Below are 19777 nucleotides of genomic sequence, written 5' to 3'. Positions count from 1 at the left end.
GTGTCTGGTGACCAAAATATATGTTTTTTTGTAGTGATGTAACAGACCTGTTACATGAATGTACTGGGGCTTGTTCTCAGAGGGGAAATTAAACGCAGAAGCTGAAAATTTGTCATGCACAAAGCCAAATCTGGAAGAGAGCACAACATTTACACATTTTTTGCAACACAAAAAGTCAGACAACAAATTTGATCAAAATACAGAACTTTGTCAATCACTGTAATACTACAGTGTATTGTGTATACATTGTACAGTGTAACACTAAGGACTATTTTGGAGACACTGTGAGCACAGATGAATCTGTTGTGTAAGGACAAGAAAGATATTTTGTGGAGAAATTATAATCACTCAAAAATGTTTAAGATAGTTTGCTAATTTGTCAATTCAAGCTACAATGCTCTGGCATTACTGTAGTGAGTGTACTACATCTAACAAAGGATGCTACAAGGTGGTTGATGGCAATACCATACCTTATTGAACACCTCAACCTTTTTGCTCAGGTTTGCTCACATTATATGATTCTTTAAGGGATCATTTCTCTACAACAAATAATTTTAATGCTTGAAAAAAATATCAAATTATCCCCAAGCACACTGGAAACAGACATGTTTTACTTAAAAATAGGGAAACCACAACACACCAACCTGTACAATATAGCCTCCTGGAAGAGCTGCATCCTGTCCCAGTACGTTTCCGGTTCAAAACCTGTTTTATGAATGTAAACGGACGTTGAGCTCCTATACAAACAGCAGTACACACATATGCTATACACAGCATTAGTCAGAGGTCTTCTCTACCTTCAAACAAGCTGTCGTTGCCATTCTTCAGCATACAGTGAATGTTTAAAGGGATGAAAAGCTGAGCTCTCAGCGGGTCTCCATACAGGTAAGATGTCAAAGCAAAAGGAACCTCCAGTACAGGAACCAATAGGAAGCCACAAGAGGCTGCCTTCCTGTGCCAACCTTGAACCTGACCGGTAACAACTGGTTAGGAACTGACAGATGTTTTCATATTCTATAGAGCAAAACTGCTTTTCTAACACAAAGAGCTCATTTGTTTTGTTAGAATTTATAATTTCTTACTGCCAAGGCTTTACAAAATCTGTGTATGAATTACTGGAAAGATATTTGGGCACAGACAAGATTTTGACATAAAACATTAGATCACAAAGAACTATATTAAAAATACAGTTAATGTTTTATTAACAGTGCTAAATTTGAGGCTTCATAAGGTATTATATGAGCATGCAAAGTAAAACTTGCAGTACTGCCTAGTTACCATCTCAAAGAGTACTGCAGCAGTGACAGCCATCCAGTGCAGCTTGATCTCAAATGCAGTGTTGATGGAGAAGTTTCCATGGTAATAACAGCTGCACCATTCAGTTCGGTCACTGCGGTTGTTAACGTCCACATCCAGAGTGACTGTCTTCTGCTCTGGGACTGTGGCAGCTGGAGGACAGAAGGAGGCAGAGAGCGAGGTATAGAGGCAAGAAGACAGGAGGTGAAAGAAGCAAAAGAAGGAGAGACGGACGGCAAGATGGGCAGGCAGACACTTGAGTTAGAAAATAAGCAGTGAGCATGTTCAGCATTGGATAGAGACTCAGTCATTTAAAAACTGAGCTGGAATTGAGGTATTTATTGAATCCAATAGAAAGAAATAGGAACTTGACTCAGCAACTGCCAATAAAGCCACCTCTCCCGGTAGTTCTGGAGGTCTCCCGCATATGCATAGTAGCTCCCTGATGCCTGCAAATTACATACAGTATCCCAGAAATCGTGCAAGCAACGGAGAGACGTGGCAATATAAGCTGTCTCATTTCGGAGGCTGCATAATAAAACATAGCTATAATAAGTTTTGAATTGCAACAGAATGAATGACGATTAGTCTCATATGTGCTAAAAATGTTCTATTAAATTTGTTTACTTAATCAAAAGTGTCATAATGCATGTGTGGTGTTTTAGGTTGGTGTTCACACCATATCCATGAACACTGCAGTGAGTTTAATAAGAACTGGAAAATTAATTATTATTGCAGGCAACTTATTTAATGTCTAACAGTTTTTAAGGAATATTAAAGGTTTTATAGGTATTTTTACATATATGACATATCCAAATATATGATTATTCTAGTTCAACTTTAACACAGTCATTTTTGTGATGCAATTTAGCCTTTTCTTGACGCTAGTTTAGGTTTCAATGTTTAGTGGTAGTTTAATTGGTCATTTCTCAGGTGTGAAATCATTCCCTTCATACACATCTTACAGATCTACCGAAAACATAATTTGAGTGATCCTAATGCAAGAGGTCTACCAATGTTTGCTATGAAACATAGTAATTACAACTGGGAATTGTAGAGGTAGTTGATAAATTGAATCCATACAGTGAGCATACTACTGAACCAACTTTACTCCCATTGCAGTTTCAAATAAATAAAAACACAAAAGACTATAAAATGAAAACTAAACATATGTAAATCTGAATATCTCATATCACCTAAATCAATCAATCGCTTTATTAATTATTTAATTTTATTCACTCTACTCATTATTTTTATTAACATTTTTTGCCTGTCTAATAAATTATTTCAACCTCACATTAAGACTTCCAGGAAACTGGTCAGCTGTGTTGGACAGCATCACAACACAATCATTAATGCTGCAAACTCATGTGCAAGCATGTTTAAAAAAAAAAAAAAAAAAAAAGCAAACAAGCTTTCTGCAGCTGTATGATGCAAGAATCAAGCCCAAGCAGAAACACCATCACAACATGCATGTTATGAAAGCATTTTCTATTAGAAAGCCAGGAGGAGAGTGACAGGTGAGGACATTGCACACCACAGCACTACTGAACCACAGCCACTACCACCACAGTATGCACAACAACTTGTGCTAATCCTAGACCAACTACAGACTAACCACACAGCATGCACTGACTGAACAGTGGAGGTGAAAAAATCTGATCACACCAATCAGTGATGAGACCACCTCAGACAGATGTCACGGTGGATGAATTAAGTGAGACCAAACAACACAATGACACATGCTCTGTATAATTAAAACACTACCAGCTGTTCAATGCAGATCTACACAGTCAGGAGTGCTGAGTCCAGTATTTGTGTCATAACTAAACAAATAATGATAATGGTGAGTGTCAATGAAATCAGTCGTGATGGCGAGGGAGTTAAAAACAACTGAAAAAAAAAAAGCACAAATGTCAGGGCATGTCAAAACTTGTCCAGGGCCCCAAAACACCCTCAGACCCCAGAGGGTTAAAAAACAATTAACTAAGTTGGGATGGTATTATGTCTCTTGTGCTTATGCACAGGTAAGGCTTATTATTTTAAATGAAGACTTTGCTGCAAAAATAACATTAAACTACAACTCCAATAACATAAAAAAACTGACAAACCTGACAGTGGATTAAAAAGCACAGCCTGTTACAAAATAAGTTGACTGCCATCTAATGGCTAAACTATAAATTCATAAATGTCAGGACTATGCTGTGTTGCTATGTCCCTTTCTTTTTAACCTACTTAAATTGGAGCTAAATCCAGTATCCAATTTATGATTTTGACTACATAACAGCTGCAGTACAGTTTCAGTACTCACCTGGGCCCAAAATTGCAAGTCTAATAAAATGGTCATTCTATTTGCTCCTGTGCTGACCTTCTTCTCCAAGTGCTTTTCTGATGAAAATTGGGACAAATATAAAACCTGTTTGAGGAAGCTTGAGGAATCACTTAATATCATATCACTTAATCACTTAACTCAATATCCCTCCAGGTCAAGCAGCTAAATGCCTAAAGCAGGGTGGATTATTGACCAGGGCAGAGCAAACTGCAATAATGTGCACATAAATATTTAATAGCAGCAGTAAACAAAAACTATTAGAATTAGTGGTTTTGAACAACCAAATCCCTGAAAACAAGTGCTCCTTCTTTCCTCTCTGTATATACTGGACCCATACTCCTGTATGCATGATCTGCAACAGGCTGAATGAGGGAAGAGGCTACCCTCCGGTGTAGGCTGGGCCAGGCTGGGTGTACCTAGCAGTGCAGCGGCCTGGCTGCGTCCTCCAAAGCTGCGGCTGAAGGAGCTGTGCCTACTTGCATAGGAGGCTGGCCGGCTGGGCAGCCAAGGCAGGAGGAAGGCCGGGAGGTCGCAGGGTCGCTGCTCCTCCAACACAAAAGCAACCTCAAACCACTTCCTCTGGAACAGGGCGCAATCTTCCAGTGCTGCAGCAGACCATCCTCCAGCTGCTGTGGTTGGGGGCTGGGAGGTTAGGGCTGCAGAGGATACAGAGTATCATAAACTCTAAGCAATGAGAATAATTGGAATTACATTTAACACTTAGACTATTCTTATTATCTGACACTAGTTTCACACTAGTTACATACAGTGGGTACGGAAAGTATTCAGACCCCTTTAAATTTTTCACTCTTTGTGTCATTGCAGCCATTTGCCAAAATCAAAAAAATTAATTTTATTTCTCATTAATGTACACTCAGCACCCCATCTTGACAGAAAAAAACAGAAATGTAGAAATTTTTGCAAATTTATTAAAAAAGAAAAACTGAAATATCACATGGTCATAAGTATTCAGACCCTGTGCTCAGTATTGAGTAGAAGCACCCTTTTGAGCTAGTACAGCCATGAGTCTTCTTGGGAATGATGCAACAAGTTTTTCACACCTGGATTTCGGGATCTTCTGCCATTCTTCCTTGCAGATCCTCTGCAGTTCTGTCAGGTTGGATGGTGAACGTTGGTGGACAGCCATTTTCAGGTCTCTCCAGAGATGCTCAATTGGGTTTAGGTCAGGGCTCTGGCTGGGCCAGTCAAGAACGGTCACAGAGTTGTTCTGAAGCCACTCCTTTGTTATTTTAGCTGTGTGCTTAGGGTCATTGTCCTGTTGAAAGGTGAACCTTCGGCCCAGTCTGAGGTCCTGAGCACTCTGGAAGAGGTTTTCTTCCAGGATATCTCTGTACTTGGCCGCATTCATCTTTCCTTCAATTGCAACCAGTCGTCCTGTCCCTGCAGCTGAAAAACACCCCCACAACATGATGCTCCCACCACCATGTTTCACTGTAGGGATTGTATTGGGCAGGTGATGAGCAGTGCCTGGTTTTCTCCACACATACCGCTTAGAATTAACGCCAAAAAGTTCAATCTTGGTCTCATCAGACCAGAGAATCTTATTTCTCATAGTCTGGGAGTCCTTCATGTATCTTTTGGCAAACTCTATGCAGGCTTTCATGTGTCTTGCACTGAGGAGAGGCTTCCGTAGGGCCACTCTGCCATAAAGCCCCGACTGGTGGAGGGCTGCAGTGATAGTTGACTTTGTGGAACTTTCTCCCATCTCCCTACTGCATCTCTGGAGCTCAGCCACAGTGATCTTTGGGTTCTTCTTTACCTCTCTCACCAAGGCTCTTCTCCCACGATTGCTCAGTTTGGCTGGACGGCCAGGTCTAGGAAAAGTTCTGGTCGTCCCAAACTTTTTCCATTTGAGGATTATGGAGGCTACTGTGCTCTTAGGAACCTTGAGTGCTGCAGAAATTCTTTTGTAACCTTGGCCAGATCTGTGCCTTGCCACAATTCTGTCTCTGAGCTCCTTGGGCAGTTCCTTCGACCTCATGATTCTCATTTGCTCTGACATGCACTGTGAGCTGTAAGGTCTTATATAGACAGGTGTGTGCCTTTCCTAATCAAGTCCAATCAGTTTAATTAAACACAGCTGGACTCCAATGAAGGCGCAGAACCATCTCAAGGAGGATCAGAAGAAATGGACAGCATGTGAGTTAAATATGAGTGTCACTGCAAAGGGTCTGAATACTTATGACCATGTGATATTTCAGTTTTTCTTTTTTAATAAATTTGCAAAAATTTCTACATTTCTGTTTTTTTCTGTCAAGATGGGGTGCTGAGTGTACATTAATGAGAAATAAAATGAACTTTTTTGATTTTGGCAAATGGCTGCAATGACACAAAGAGTGAAAAATTTAAAGGGGTCTGAATACTTTCCGTACCCACTGTATATTGACTTTATAAAAGAGTAAGGATATACTATGAGCATGCAAGACATATGAGGTAAAAGCATAAGCAATATAGAGTTGGTGTAGATTTTAAATCTGTTTACCATCCTTCTCGCCTACTATCCTGTAGAAGTAGAAACCGTATACAAAGGTGCGCATGGCGTCTCCAGAAGCGTGGGCCACCAAACCTTCTTCCAGCATTTTCTAGTCAAACAACCCAAAGAAACAGTCAACGGCTAAACACATATACAGTATAGTACATATGAGTTTACTATATACTTATCTGATAGAAAGATTAGCATACACACACAACCACACACTAATTTTTCCGAATACTATTTCCAAAAGATAGCGGTTTCCAATGCAGCAGTGCAAAAACCTTAGATGTCTGTGTGTGACATTTTGGGTTAATTAACAGCTGAAGTTGCATTCAGTGGGATTCAATGAGCACAAGAGTTGTCTTTTCAAAATGGAGTACTTCAAGATTTTTGGTAATATGGTGATTTGCTTTCTTGCTAAGAGTCACTTTTGTGTTATATATGAAACTACAGTCAACAATAGATTAGCTTAGCTATGGGAACAGTTGTACCTCTAAAGCTCACTAATTGACAGGTTACACCTTGTCTGTTTAATCTGTACACAGATCAAGTGTGAGAATGATAAGTGGTTTTAGGGTAGCCGGGCTACTTCTGTTTAGGGTAGCCGGGCTATTTCTGTGTTGGTCTGGAGCTTCTGGTGTGTTGCCTGGAAGTTAGGGCTGCTCAATTATGGAAAAAAAAAAAATCATAATCATGGTTATTTTATTCATTACTGAAATCACGATTATTTTACACGATTACTCATTGACTTTGGAAATATGCTGCATTTATTGAACAAAATGAATTCTCCTTTAAACAAATTATATAAAATATATTCAAATGTATAAATAGCAAATCTTGCACGTAACTTTTTTTTTTTTTAAATCTACGTCTGCTTCTTCGAATCCAAACTGTTCCCAAACAGTGGAATTACTTCTGCCTCTTTTGTTGACCAAAGATTTCTGTGGCTGCTCTCTTTCCACCATCTTCACTTGCATTGATTTTCAAATGCCACCACATACACGACTTGTATTGCTGACAGTACAGGTTGAGAGAGTTTGGGCGAAATGTGCGCATGTATTAAGACTGCAGGCCAAAATTAAATAAATAAAAACGGAATAATCGTTTTTTCTCGATTACATAGTTTTTGGGATCGTTGAGACCCGGAATCGAAATCAAAATCAAAATTCGATTAATTGAATAGAATAGAATTTAAAATCCTTCTTCTCACATACAAATCCCTTCATAATCAAGCTCCTTCATACCTTAAAGACCTCATAGTACCATATTATCCCAATAGACCACTTCGCTCTCAGAGTGCAGGCCTACTTGTGGTTCCCAGAGTTCTCAAAAGCAGAATGGGAGGCAGAGCCTTTAGCTATCAAGCTCCTCTCCTGTGGAACCAGCTCTCAGCCTGGGTTCAGGAGGCAGACACTCTCTGTACTTTTAAGGCTAGACTTAAAACCTTCCTCTTTGACAAAGCATATAGTTAGGGCTGGCTTCAGGCAACCCTGAACCATCCCTTAGTTATGCTGCTATAGGCCTAGACTGCCCGAGGACCATCGGTGCACTGAGCTCCCCTACCCTAACCCCCCCCCCCCCCCCCCCCCCCCCCCCCTTCTCTCCCACCTCATGTATATTCCACCATTGAAAGTCACTAACCTTGTGCTCTCTCTCTCCCCTAGTTTGTGCTCTCTCCCTCTCTCTCTCTCTCTCTCTCTCTCTCTCTGTACCTTCTGCAGGTGTCCCTGGTCCTGGAGCTGTTTATCGCTGATGTGCAGTTACTGGCCCCACCAACTTGCAGTGTCTATTTGTTGTTTATTGTTGCTGTTCTTTTCTCTCTGCTCTATCCACTCACCCCAACCGGTCGAGGCAGATGGCCGCCCAAACTGAGCCCGGTTCTGCTGGAGGTTTTTTTCTTCCGTTAAAGGGAGTTTTTTCCTCTCCACTGTCACCAAGTGCTTGCTCATAAGGGAATTGTTGGGTTTTTAGTTTTAGTTTTTGTAAAGTGCCTTGAGATGATTTGTATTGTGATTTGGCGCTATACAAATAAAATTGAATTGAATTGAATTGAATTGAATTAATTGCAAAGCCCTACTGTAAGCCTTAACTGGCAACAGAACTTCAGGGCAGCTAACCTTATAATGGTTCTGTTTGATTTGGTTTTCTCTTACAAATAAGTTTAGGTAACCTGTCCGATCATCTGAACACTAATATCCAGTGAAAACAAGGTTATTTGTTATTAAAATGACATACATAAAATGACATAGAATGACACTTTCTTCACAGTTTTCCTTGATCTCATAATATTTTCCATTAAGTTAAAGCAAAGCTCTTACCTGCATAATATCTACAGCCATCCCCTGTGTAGTCACACCCTCCACACTGTTGACCAGCCAATGAACCACCTCAGCACTTATAAAGCAGTTAAGTGGCAGGCCTTTCTGTTCTGGGAGCAGCTGTACACCAGTCCTGTAATACAAGAAAGCACAGAAACATCCATCCATCTATCATCTATGCCCGCTTATTCCTATTTAGGGTCACTGGGATCTGCTGGAGCCTATCCCAGCTCTCTTTGGGTGAAAGGCAGGGGTACACCCTGGACAGGTCACCAGTCCATCACAGGGCCTAGCACAGAAACAATGCTATCTAAAAAAAAAAAAAAAAAAAAACCACTGCATGTCAAAAAGGAATATCATAGTAAAATACACCTTGTACAACCAAACCTGAGAACTTGTTTTTCATTTTTATACAGATAGGGTAATACAATGCAGTATTCATCTGTCAAGACACAAGGACACACAAGAACAAATCTCACATGGGGTGTTTGATGGCTTCCAGGATCTCCAAAAGTGATGAGGAAGAGGACAGAGAGAGGGCTCCCACTGCAGACTGCCCACTGTGAACAGATCAGTGATCAGCGCTAAAGTATAGGTTACTGTTTAGGCAGATTACCATCAGTTGAATAGCTGTTCTCACTAGGGTTCCATAAAATAAAACCACACAACATAATCACAGTAAGATACAACATGTTTTTGGTTTCAGAATTTGTACTGGAATTGAGGAAAACATTTGAAGGGAAAATAAAAACTTATTAAACTAAGATAATGTAAAAATGTAACATACTTTTGCCTATGCAATGGTGGCCATATGCACACTATTAAACTATTATTATCTTTTAATAGGTAGTTTTATACGCTAGATGTGTTTTGTTGTGATAGGTCACCTGGTGTCCATGCTGCTGCTGGCTGCAGTCTCTCCTGCAGGCTGCGCTGTTACTCCAGCTGTTGTCACTCCAGGCTGGATTCCTTTATCTGCAGCCTCAAGGGATTCAACAGGTATCTATATACAGTAAAGCACATCACTAAATGAGTGGGTTCAGTCTACATTTTCAAGTGCTTCCCCAAAAGTTTGTGTTATTCACAAGCTTCTTGGCTCTTGCTAAAGGAAACAGTGATTTGCCAGTTTACTTGAATGTTATTTTTCTTGAATGTTCTTTATTAATTTCTCTTCAACTGTGTCAGTGCACTTATACCTATTAATTTGTTGAGTTTACTTTTGGTTAATTACTTGGATTTAGTCATTTTTTGGAGATACTCTTGAACTTTTATTCTGACCGTGTTTGGCAAACATTCCTTTCATCTCCTCAGACAAGTCTTTATTTTCTCATCCATTTCAGTGTGGTGCACACAGTGAGACCAAACAGCACAATGACAGCTTCATTTACACAAATACTAATACAATCCACTTATTTCTCACTACTTCCTAGAGGTACCAATAATAATGTTCAGGCCATTTTTTGAAGATCTTTACAGAATAAGTAAGACTTTAGCTCTTTTCACAGCTTTTTTGTATTATTCTGTTGAAGAGTAAAGATTGCAGGCATGCATGACCAAAGAGCTTTTCACAAATAAAGCACTGTTTCCATTAGGTGTAAGGCAGCACAGTATGTATTGTAAAAATTACAGACAGGATTTAAGCAACAATGATCATATGAGTCCCAATCTCCCACATACAGTGTGATCACAAAGCAATGTGAAGTATCATTACAGAAGCCAACAGACACCAAAACACACAGCTTCAGCAATGCTCAGGGACCTCATTACTGACCTGAGAGTGACAGATGTAGGAGGAGCGTGGGCTACGTATAAAATCCAAAATAAAGGCAGCATCCTGTCAGCATACAGGAAGAACATAACCCGGAATCAAACACTCACAGCCCAGCAACAGGACAAGAAAACAAAACGGAGGTATGTAGAAAAATGCAGGTGAAAAGAGAGAAACAAGAGCATAAGCCCCACACCACAGCAACAGCAACGAATAATCATTTCATCACAGTATTTGTTGCTGATAAAAAAAAAAAAAAAAAAAATCAGATGCATCTGCAAAAGCTAAATGCCTAAAGCAGGAAACTTATTCTGATCCACACACAGAAACGACACTCACCTTGCGGGGACTGTCTACATATGTGGGAGCTGTAGCAACACTTGAAGGGTCACTGACAGCTGTTGAGGGCTTTGTCTGCTGCTGCTGCTCCTCCAGTGTCCTGACAGAAGAATGCAGTGACAAGTGAAATTCATGGCTCAAATGAAAACAATATGTTGGCCTGTAGTTCCAGAGAGTTCCAGAGGACACTTACTTCTGATTCTGCTCCATCTCCAGCAAAGCTGATAAAGCTGATGTGCCTTTCTTGCCTGGTGGGGGAGGCACAGGATCTTGAGGATATGGAGGGAGAGAACCTGTAACCTGCAGTCCTTTCATCGGTGTGCCCTTCTGCTATGTGAAAAGGGAGAAAAAATTAATTATGATTAATTATGTTCAGCAAAATCTGAAGAGCACAGCAGTAGGAAAGTTGTGTGATTCCTCCTAGTAAAACTATCAAATCCATGATATGAAAGTTATGCAAAACTTCATGCATTACAAATCTTACTTTACAAGAGTATATAGGCATGATCAGCTTTATGTATCAGAAAAGTACTCATCACACAAACCCAGGTTAGTGTGATATTATAATGTTACCGGGTTATTACTGATGCTTTTGAATGTTTTTGTTGTCAAATTTTTTACACAAACATACATACCCCTACAACACTGTCCAAATATTGTTTAAGAAGGTGTAGTAACACATCTGCATAACACACTGCTTTTATACAGACAAAAAAAAAAAAAAAGAAAGAAAAAAAAAGAAAATTCGGAACACCTGTGGGAATCAACTTTCAAAACTTAATTTATATCCATTGCTGCAGAACAGCTATAAATTGTTACCGCTTCCAGGTAAAGGTCCTCTATGGATAACTCTGAAATGTACATTATTATTATTTTTGGTAACCTAAAGGTTTTTTCACCTCTGGCAGCTTACAACTTACCTTTGAACCATTTCAGGTTATTCATTGTATCATGGCCCTCATTGGGCCTTCCTTCCAAGAACTCTTATTTTGTACTAAGTTCCCGTTTTCCCTGTTGCGGTTCCTGGCAACTTTATGTTTAATTATCCTGATTAGTTTCACCTGTCTGCTCTGCCCCTTTGTCTCTCTCCCTGTGTCTCTACATATACCAGCCCAGTTCCTCTGTCCCCTGTCGGTTCGTCTTGTGTCCTAAATGTATTCCTGTGCCCATGTGCTATTGCTCGTCCATCAGCCTGTGCCCTTGCCTGTGTGTCTGCCTGTCTCTGTGTCCTGTCTCCCTGCTCCTGATCCTGGTGTCCCTCCTCGTGTCTCCCCTGCACAACTTTAGTTACATTTTCCCTCTGTCTGTTTGAGTCAAATAAAGTCTTTGTTCTGCACTGGGTCCATGTGGAAATCATTTATAAATCATAACACACTGGACTTGAACTGATTAAATTTCAATGAAAATTAGAAAAAAGTTAGTGTTTTAAAACTTCTGACCAGTAATGTTGGTGATCAAGTCGAGCTATAGTATTACAAAAGTGCAATAATGTATCAAGTGCTTTATCCTCTTTGTAACACAAGTATAAATTGGCAAAAATGGAAAAAATAAAAACTCAAATACAAAAATACTGTTCAAGTTCAGTACTTCAGCAAATCAAGCTTGATTGAAAATGTTACTGACAATTTTAATGTGATAATGTAATACATTTGAAAACTAGAACACACCTGTCAGATGCATGAAGTCTAAAAAAAAAAAAAAAAAAAGCAGCCTGAATGAACCAGCAACTATGGAGGTGTTTTCATTCAAGACTTATTTGCAAGCATCACATAAACTAGGCGAGCCTCACCCTGATGATCCTGTCGGAGCGATGGCGTCGCCGAATGCGGTTGAGACCCTCTAGGAAGCGGATGAAGCCATCCAGCAGGACGCAGTCCCCACTGCCATCCATCCCAGCACCTGCTTCGTCCGCATATACATCCCAGTGGCCCTCCCCATCTGCCACCCGCCGAGCCCCTCCAGCTGGCAGCAAAAGGAAGCGAGTTCTCCAGAACTTCAGAGAATCAATTAAACTGGGGAGACAAAGGAAAGGAAGAATGTGGTAAGTGACTTTTATTCTTATTCTTTCCTGAGATTATTATTATGGCACTGAGGAGCAGTCACAAGAACTGCAGACTGTAAAGGCCTTTTTTCTGTTCACATTCACACCGCCAGTAGAACCATTGGAGTAAAGTAAGCCAGCTGATGGTTGGCACAGCAGTGTCACTTCCACACAACATTCAACAATGCTAGCATAAACTTACAGTGGGGCAAAAAAGTATTTAGTCAGCCACCAATTGTGCAAGTTCTCCCACTTAAAATGATGAGAGAGGCCTGTAATTTTCATCATAGGTATACCTCAACTATGAGAGACAAAATGAGAAAAAAAAATCCAGAAAATCACATTGTCTGATTTTTAAAGAATTTATTTGCAAATTATGGTGGAAAATAAGTATTTGGTCACCTACAAACAAGCAAGATTTCTGGCTCTCACAGACCTGTAACTTCTTCTGTAAGAGGCTCCTCTGTCCTCCACTCATTACCTGTATTAATGGCACCTGTTTGAACTCGTTATCAGTGTAAAAGACACCTGTCCACAACCTCAAACAGTCACACTCCAAACTCCACTATGGCCAAAACCAGAGAGCTGTCAAAGGACACCAGAAACAAAATTGCAGACCTGCACCAGGCTGGGAAGACTGAATCTGCAATAGGTAAGTAGCTTGGTGTGAAGAAATCAACTGTGGGAGCAATTATTAGAAAATGGAAGACATACAAGACCACTGATATTCTCCCTCAATCTGGGGCTCCACGCAAATCTCACCCCGTGGGGTCAAAATGATCACAAGAACGGTGAGCACAAATCCCAGAACCACACGGGCGGACCTAGTGAATGACCTGCACAGAGCTGGGACCAAAGTAACAAAGGCTACCATCAGTAACACACTACGCCGCCAGGGACTCAAATCCTGCAGTGCCAGACGTGTCCCACTGCTTAAGCCAGTACATGTCCAGGCCCGTCTGAAGTTTGCTAGAGAGCATTTCGATAATCCAGAAGAGGATTGGGAGAATGTCATATGGTCAGATGAAACCAAAATAGAACTTTTTGGTAAAAACTGGAGGAGAAAGAATGCTGAGTTGCATCCAAAGAACACCATACCTACTGTGAAGCATGGGGGTGGAAACATCATGCTTTGGGGCTGCAAAGGGACCAGGACGACTGATCCATGTAAAGGAAAGAATGAATGCGGCCATGTATCGTCAGATTCTGAGTGAAAACCTCCTTCCATCAGCAAGGACATTGAAGATGAAATGTGGCTGGGTCTTTCAGCATGACAATGATCCCAAACACACCGCCTGGGTAACGAAGGAGTGGCTTCGTAACAAGCATTTCAAGATCCTGGAGTGGCATAGCCAGTCTCCAGATCTCAACCCCATAGAAAATCTTTGGAGGGAGTTGAAAGTCCGTGTTGCCCAGCGAAAGTCCTCCCAGCGATCTGCTCTAGAGGAGATCTGCATGGAGGAATGGGCCAAAATTACCAGCAACAGTGTGTGAAAACCTTGTGAAGACTTACAGAAAACATTTGATCTCTGTCATTGCCAACAAAGGGTATATAACAAAGTATTGAGATGAACTTTTGTTATTGACCAAATACTTATTTTCCACCATAATTTGCAAATAAATTCTTTGTTGATTTTCTGGATTTTTTTCTCATTTTGTCTCTCATAGTTGAGGTATACCTATGATGAAAATTACAGGCCTCTCTCATCTTTTTAAGTGGGAGAACTTGCACAATGGGTGGCTGACTAAATACTTTTTTGCCCCACTGTACATCACTTGTGGTTGCTATTGTACTGAAAAGTAATTACTCTGAAATAGGAGCTAAAACAGGCCTGCAAACAGCATTTCAAGAGTTATTAGTGTTCTCAGTTCCTGTGGTGCGGACACACAAAATAGAACCTTTGGAGGAAAAGAATCTTTTACTACAGTAGCTCTTGAATCATCTGTAGGACCTCAGTTATGTTTAGACTGCTTCTCTCCTATAGATCTCTCTGAATTTACATCAGTAGTTGCTTCATCGAAATCATCAACGTGTCTCTTGGACCCCATCCCGACTAGACTGCTTAAAGGCACCCTGCCATTAATGAACTCATCTTTATTGGACTTGGTAAATTTATCTCTAGTATCAGGCTACGTACCACAGGCCTTTAAGACTGCAGTAATCAAACCTTTACTCAAAAAGCCTAGTCTTGATCCAGGTGTCTTGGCTAATTATAGACCAATATCCAACCTGCCATTTATTTCTAAAATCCTAGAAAAAGCTGTTGCTAAGCAGCTATCAGACCACTTACACAGGAATGAACTATTTGAAGATTTCCAATCAGGATTTAGAGCACATCATAGTACAGAAACAGCACTGTTGAAAGTTACCAACGATCTTCTCTTAGCCTCAGATAATGGACTTGTTTCGATACTTGTCCTCCTAGACCTTAGTGCAGCATTCGACACCATTGACCACAACATCTTATTACAGAGACTGGAGCATGTGATTGGTATCAGAGGAACAGCGTTAAAGTGGTTCCAATCCTATTTATCGGACAGATTCCAGTTTGTTCATGTCCATGATGAACCTTCCACACGAACAAAAGTTAGTTATGGAGTTCCACAAGGTTCTGTGCTAGGACCGATTCTGTTCACCCTGTACATGCTTCCTTTAGGATATATCATTAGGAAGCACTCTATTAATTACCACTGCTATGCGGATGACACTCAGTTATATCAATCTATTAAACCTGTTAACACAAACCAGTTAACCAGACTTCAAGCCTGTCTAACTGACATAAAGGCTTGGATGACCAGTAACTTTTTACTTTTAAACTCAGAGAAAACAGAAGTCATTATATTTGGGCCTAAAAATCTCAGAAATAACTTTTCTAAAATTATAGCTACTCTAGATGGCATAGCCCTGGCCTCCAGCACTACTGTAAAAAACCTTGGAGTTATTTTTGACCAGGACATGTCCTTTAACTCACACATAAAACAAATTTCTAGAACTGCATTCTTTCACCTGCGCAACATTTCCAAAATTAGGAACATCCTGTCTCAAAATGATGCAGAAAAACTAGTCCATGCGTTTGTTTCCTCAAGGCTAGATTACTGTAACTCATTACTATTTGGATGTCCTAATATCTTAATAAAAAGCCTCCAATTAATCCAGAATGCCGCAGCCAGAGTCCTGACAGGAACTAGCAGGAGAGATCATATTTCTCCTATATTGGCTTCTCTTCATTGGCTCCCTGTAAAATATAGAATAGAATTTAAAATCCTTCTTCTCACATACAAATCCCTTCATAATCAAGCTCCTTCATACCTTAAAGACCTCATAGTACCATATTATCCCAATAGACCACTTCGCTCTCAGAGTGCAGGCCTACTTGTGGTTCCCAGAGTTCTCAAAAGCAGAATGGGAGGCAGAGCCTTTAGCTATCAAGCTCCTCTCCTGTGGAACCAGCTCTCAGCCTGGGTTCAGGAGGCAGACACTCTCTGTACTTTTAAGGCTAGACTTAAAACCTTCCTCTTTGACAAAGCATATAGTTAGGGCTGGCTTCAGGCAACCCTGAACCATCCCTTAGTTAGTTATGCTGCTATAGGCCTAGACTGCCCGAGGACCATTGGTGCACTGAGCTCCCCTACCCTACCCGCCCCCCCCTCCCCCTTCTCTCCGACCTCATGTATATTCCACCATTGAATGTTACTAACCTTGTGCTCTCTCTCTCCCCTAGTTTGTGCTCTCTCCCTCCCTCTTTCTCTCTCTCTCTCTCTCTGTACCTTCTGCAGGTGTCCCTGGTCCTGGAGCTGTTTATCGCTGATGTGCAGTTACTGGCCCCACCAACTTGCAGTGTCTATTTGTTGTTTATTGTTGCTGTTCTTTTCTCTCTGCTCTATCCACTCACCCCAACCGGTCGAGGCAGATGGCCGCCCAAACTGAGCCCGGTTCTGCTGGAGGTTTTTTTCTTCCGTTAAAGGGAGTTTTTTCCTCTCCACTGTCGCCAAGTGCTTGCTCATAAGGGAATTGTTGGGTTTTTAGTTTTAGTTTTTGTAAAGTGCCTTGAGATGATTTGTATTGTGATTTGGCGCTATACAAATAAAATTGAATTGAATTGAATTGAATTGAGGAAGTTCCTCTAAGAGCTATGGAAAAGTTTCTCCAGTCCAAAAACTCATCTACAAGTGAAACAATATTCAGCAGCTCCTAATGCAATATTCATTGTGTGAATGTGTTAGCAGGTACCTGAAGTCCTCAGAGCCTGCAGAGCAGATGTACTGATCCAGGTAGTTCCATTTATATTCCTCTAGTCTTTCATGGCCAAACTCCACCCAGCAGGACACAAACTGAGCATCAGAGTGTGGAGGACACAGACTGTAGCTGTATTGGATCTGAGCTGACTCATAGCGGTATCTAAAACACACATGCGTTATTTTTAACATTAAGATGACTGGAAGAATAGAGACGGGGCGATAGGGGGATTACATGCAAATCGAGAACACTGCTCCGAAGCAAATGACTCAGAACTGATACTAGCCCTCGTTTTCACGTGCAGTATGCTGAGGAAGGATACTTACACTCTTAAACATTCAGCCGCCTGTTCATCCCTGCAGTTTAATCAGTTCCAGCTGATTTACAACACGAAAAGGAAGGCACAGAGGCTGATAAATAATTCCTACAACTCTACTTGAAACTTCTACTAGGAGACTATGATCACATACACACAATATCAAATTGGGGGTTCCACCTGGCATGAAGGTAGATTTGTGCAAGATGTTTTCAGGTACACTCACTTTGGCAGGTAGCGAGTAACTGTAATTTTCTTGTCTTTCAGACAAACTTTATGGAATGTCCGGCCCATACTGAGCCAATAAACTGTTTCCTCCTCCTCTACCCGACGCAAAGACACCAGACCTGAAACACAAGGAAGAGGACACAGGTAAACCACAGATCTGTTGATGTTCCTTATTTAAAACATGTACCTTCCCAAATACTGAAAAAATGTGAAAAGTGGTACTAAAATACACACTACCCCTAAAAGAGGCTGGGAACCAAGATAGCGTATCAAGGCATATCATATCTTTTGAGTAACGGTAGCTCTAGCATAAAAGGAAAATTCTTAAGTTAATTACAAGTATCGCAAAGTTGTACTTAAAGGCAGTATTGAGTTTAAGTTTATTAAAGTTTAATTGTTACACAACTGGCAAGGACCACCTGCGCAAAAGTAGACTTAATGTCACAAAAACGAACCCAAGTAATTTAACTCATAGAAAAGGTTCAAAGTCCCTTATGAAGAAGAGGCAAACAAGGACCGTAACATCGCCCAATATGGTGAAGCCAGGGGCCCACACTGGAGCCAGGCCTGGGGTTGGGGCTCGAAGGCGAGTGCCAGGTGGCTGGGTCTCACTCCATGGGGCCCAGCCAGGCAAAGCCCAAAACAGCGACGTGGGGCCGTCCTGCTGTGGGCCCACCACCTGCATGAGGATCCATAAGGGTCCGGTGCATTGTGGATCAGGCAGTTGTCAAAGGCAGGGGTCTCAATCACCCAATCCCTGGATGATAAAACTGGCTCTAGGGACATGAAATGTCACCTCGCTGGGGAAGGTGCCTGAGTTTGTGCAGGAGGTTAAGGGGCTGGACTCTCTTCTACTCTGGAGTTGTGGGCTTGCTTATAGCTCCCCAGCTCAGCTGCCAGGTGTTGGAGTTCTCCCTGCTAAATGAGAGGGTCGATTCCCTGCACCTTCGGGTCGGGGACGGCTCTCTTACTCGTTTCAGCCTATGGGCGGTGTAGCAGTACAGAGTTTTTAGAGTCTCTGGAAAGGGTGCTGAAAGGTGCTTCAACTGGAGACTCCATTATCCTGATGGGGCCTTCAACACTCACGTGGGCAGCAATAGTAAAACCTGGAGGGGTGTGATTGGGAGGAACGGCCAAACAGTTGTTCACCTTGACTGGGGACATTGTTGGATGTTGGAAGGAATACTTCGAGGATCTCCTCAACCCCGCCGACGTGTCTTCCATTGAGGAAACAGATGTTGAGGAGTCGGAGGCTGATCCACCCATCACCCAAGCTAAAGTCACCGAGGTAGTTCGGCAGCTCCTCAGTGGCAATGCACTGGGGGTGGATGAGATCCGAGTAGCTCAAGTCAATGGATGTCAAGGCACCATCATTAGGTCTGACAATGACTGAGGAATTCACCGTTACCTCAAAGAGGTCAGGATACCACTGGCTATGACATGGCGGTCTGCATGGCCCTCTAAGGATATGCTTTCCCATTGCTTCAGTGAACCATCAACAAACTGGTCATGCTCGATGATGTAACAGGCATCTCCAGATGCATTCACACCTGTCACTGGTATGAACCTGCTTTCATCTGTGAAGAAAACACAGCACCAGTGGTGGACATGCCAAGTCAGGTGTTCTCTGGTGAATGCCAATCAAGCTGCACAATGCTGGGCTGTGAGCACAGGTTTATAATATGGGACATCAGGTCCTCATGCCACCCTCAGGGAATGTGCTTTTGACAGTGTGGTCAGAATCATGCACAACAGTAACCTGCTGGAGGTCATTACATAGAGCTCTCACAGCACTCCAGCGAAGAGCAGATACTGGTCCTGCTGCTGGGTTGTTGCCCTTTTATGGCCCTTTTATGGCCCAGCTCTCCTGGTATCTCCTCCATGCTCTGGGACTGTGCTGTACCGTGCTTAATTTTTTGAACGGTTTATATGGTGCCTATAACAAAGTGCTTACTATAAGTTACCTCTGGAATAGAGTGGGCTGCTGCCAAGTGGTGTGGCTATTGCAGGTTGTGGTTTTCTGTTATTTGGCTGGACAATGATCTGATATCCCTGCATCAATCTCTGACAGATAAATTCCTCAAACACCTGACATGCACTCATCGCTGGAGATTCATCTTCACGTCTGCAGAAGAAACAGCACATGATGACACAAGGTGATTTGCTTAGTGCTGGTCAAGACAACTCACCTTTGCACCAGATTGTGAAAATACAGTTTTGCTTCACTAGAAATAATAATAAGCGACCCCTCGTAAAGAAGGTATTTCTAATCTAAAATAACCTGGAACTACAAAAGTGACGAAAATAACAGGACTTTCAAAGGTTCAGTGGAAGTTACTCTTTGTGCACAACCTTATGAAAAACTAGAGAGTAACAAAGAGAGTTTAATTTTAAAGACAGAGTAT

The 19777-nt window shown here is 41.5% G+C and overlaps 1 protein-coding gene across 12 annotated transcripts in view; it reads right to left on the bottom strand.

Annotated features, from left to right (window-relative positions):
* The window catches only part of depdc5 (DEP domain containing 5, GATOR1 subcomplex subunit), a 41019-nt gene that overhangs the window by 2784 nt on the left and 18458 nt on the right, over positions 1-19777 (bottom strand). For 3 of the 12 annotated variants that reach the window (XM_026313633.2, XM_026313636.2, XM_026313640.2), the window contains 16 exons: positions 19337-19497; positions 17371-17491; positions 16823-16990; positions 12340-12562; positions 10744-10880; positions 10551-10650; positions 10215-10277; positions 9331-9446; positions 8923-9003; positions 8444-8576; positions 6132-6231; positions 4012-4284; positions 1279-1448; positions 798-969; positions 645-705; positions 48-130 (listed from right to left, as the gene is read on the bottom strand). In XM_026313633.2, the coding sequence (XP_026169418.1) occupies positions 48-130; positions 645-705; positions 798-969; positions 1279-1448; positions 4012-4284; positions 6132-6231; positions 8444-8576; positions 8923-9003; positions 9331-9446; positions 10215-10277; positions 10551-10650; positions 10744-10880; positions 12340-12562; positions 16823-16990; positions 17371-17491; positions 19337-19497 (2162 nt within the window). Of the gene's footprint in view, positions 1-47; positions 131-644; positions 706-797; positions 970-1278; positions 1449-4011; positions 4285-6131; positions 6232-8443; positions 8577-8922; positions 9004-9330; positions 9447-10214; positions 10278-10550; positions 10651-10743; positions 10881-12339; positions 12563-16822; positions 16991-17370; positions 17492-19336; positions 19498-19777 lie in introns of those variants that run through there. The other 9 variants (XM_026313637.2, XM_026313639.2, XM_026313634.2 and 6 more) reach the window with 9 other exon arrangements.

This window comes from Mastacembelus armatus, chromosome 17, assembly GCF_900324485.2.
Source record: "Mastacembelus armatus chromosome 17, fMasArm1.2, whole genome shotgun sequence".
Lineage (NCBI taxonomy): Eukaryota > Metazoa > Chordata > Actinopteri > Synbranchiformes > Mastacembelidae > Mastacembelus > Mastacembelus armatus.
The sequence above is the reverse complement of the archived record's forward strand: the minus strand, read 5'-3'. Positions and strand labels throughout refer to the sequence as shown.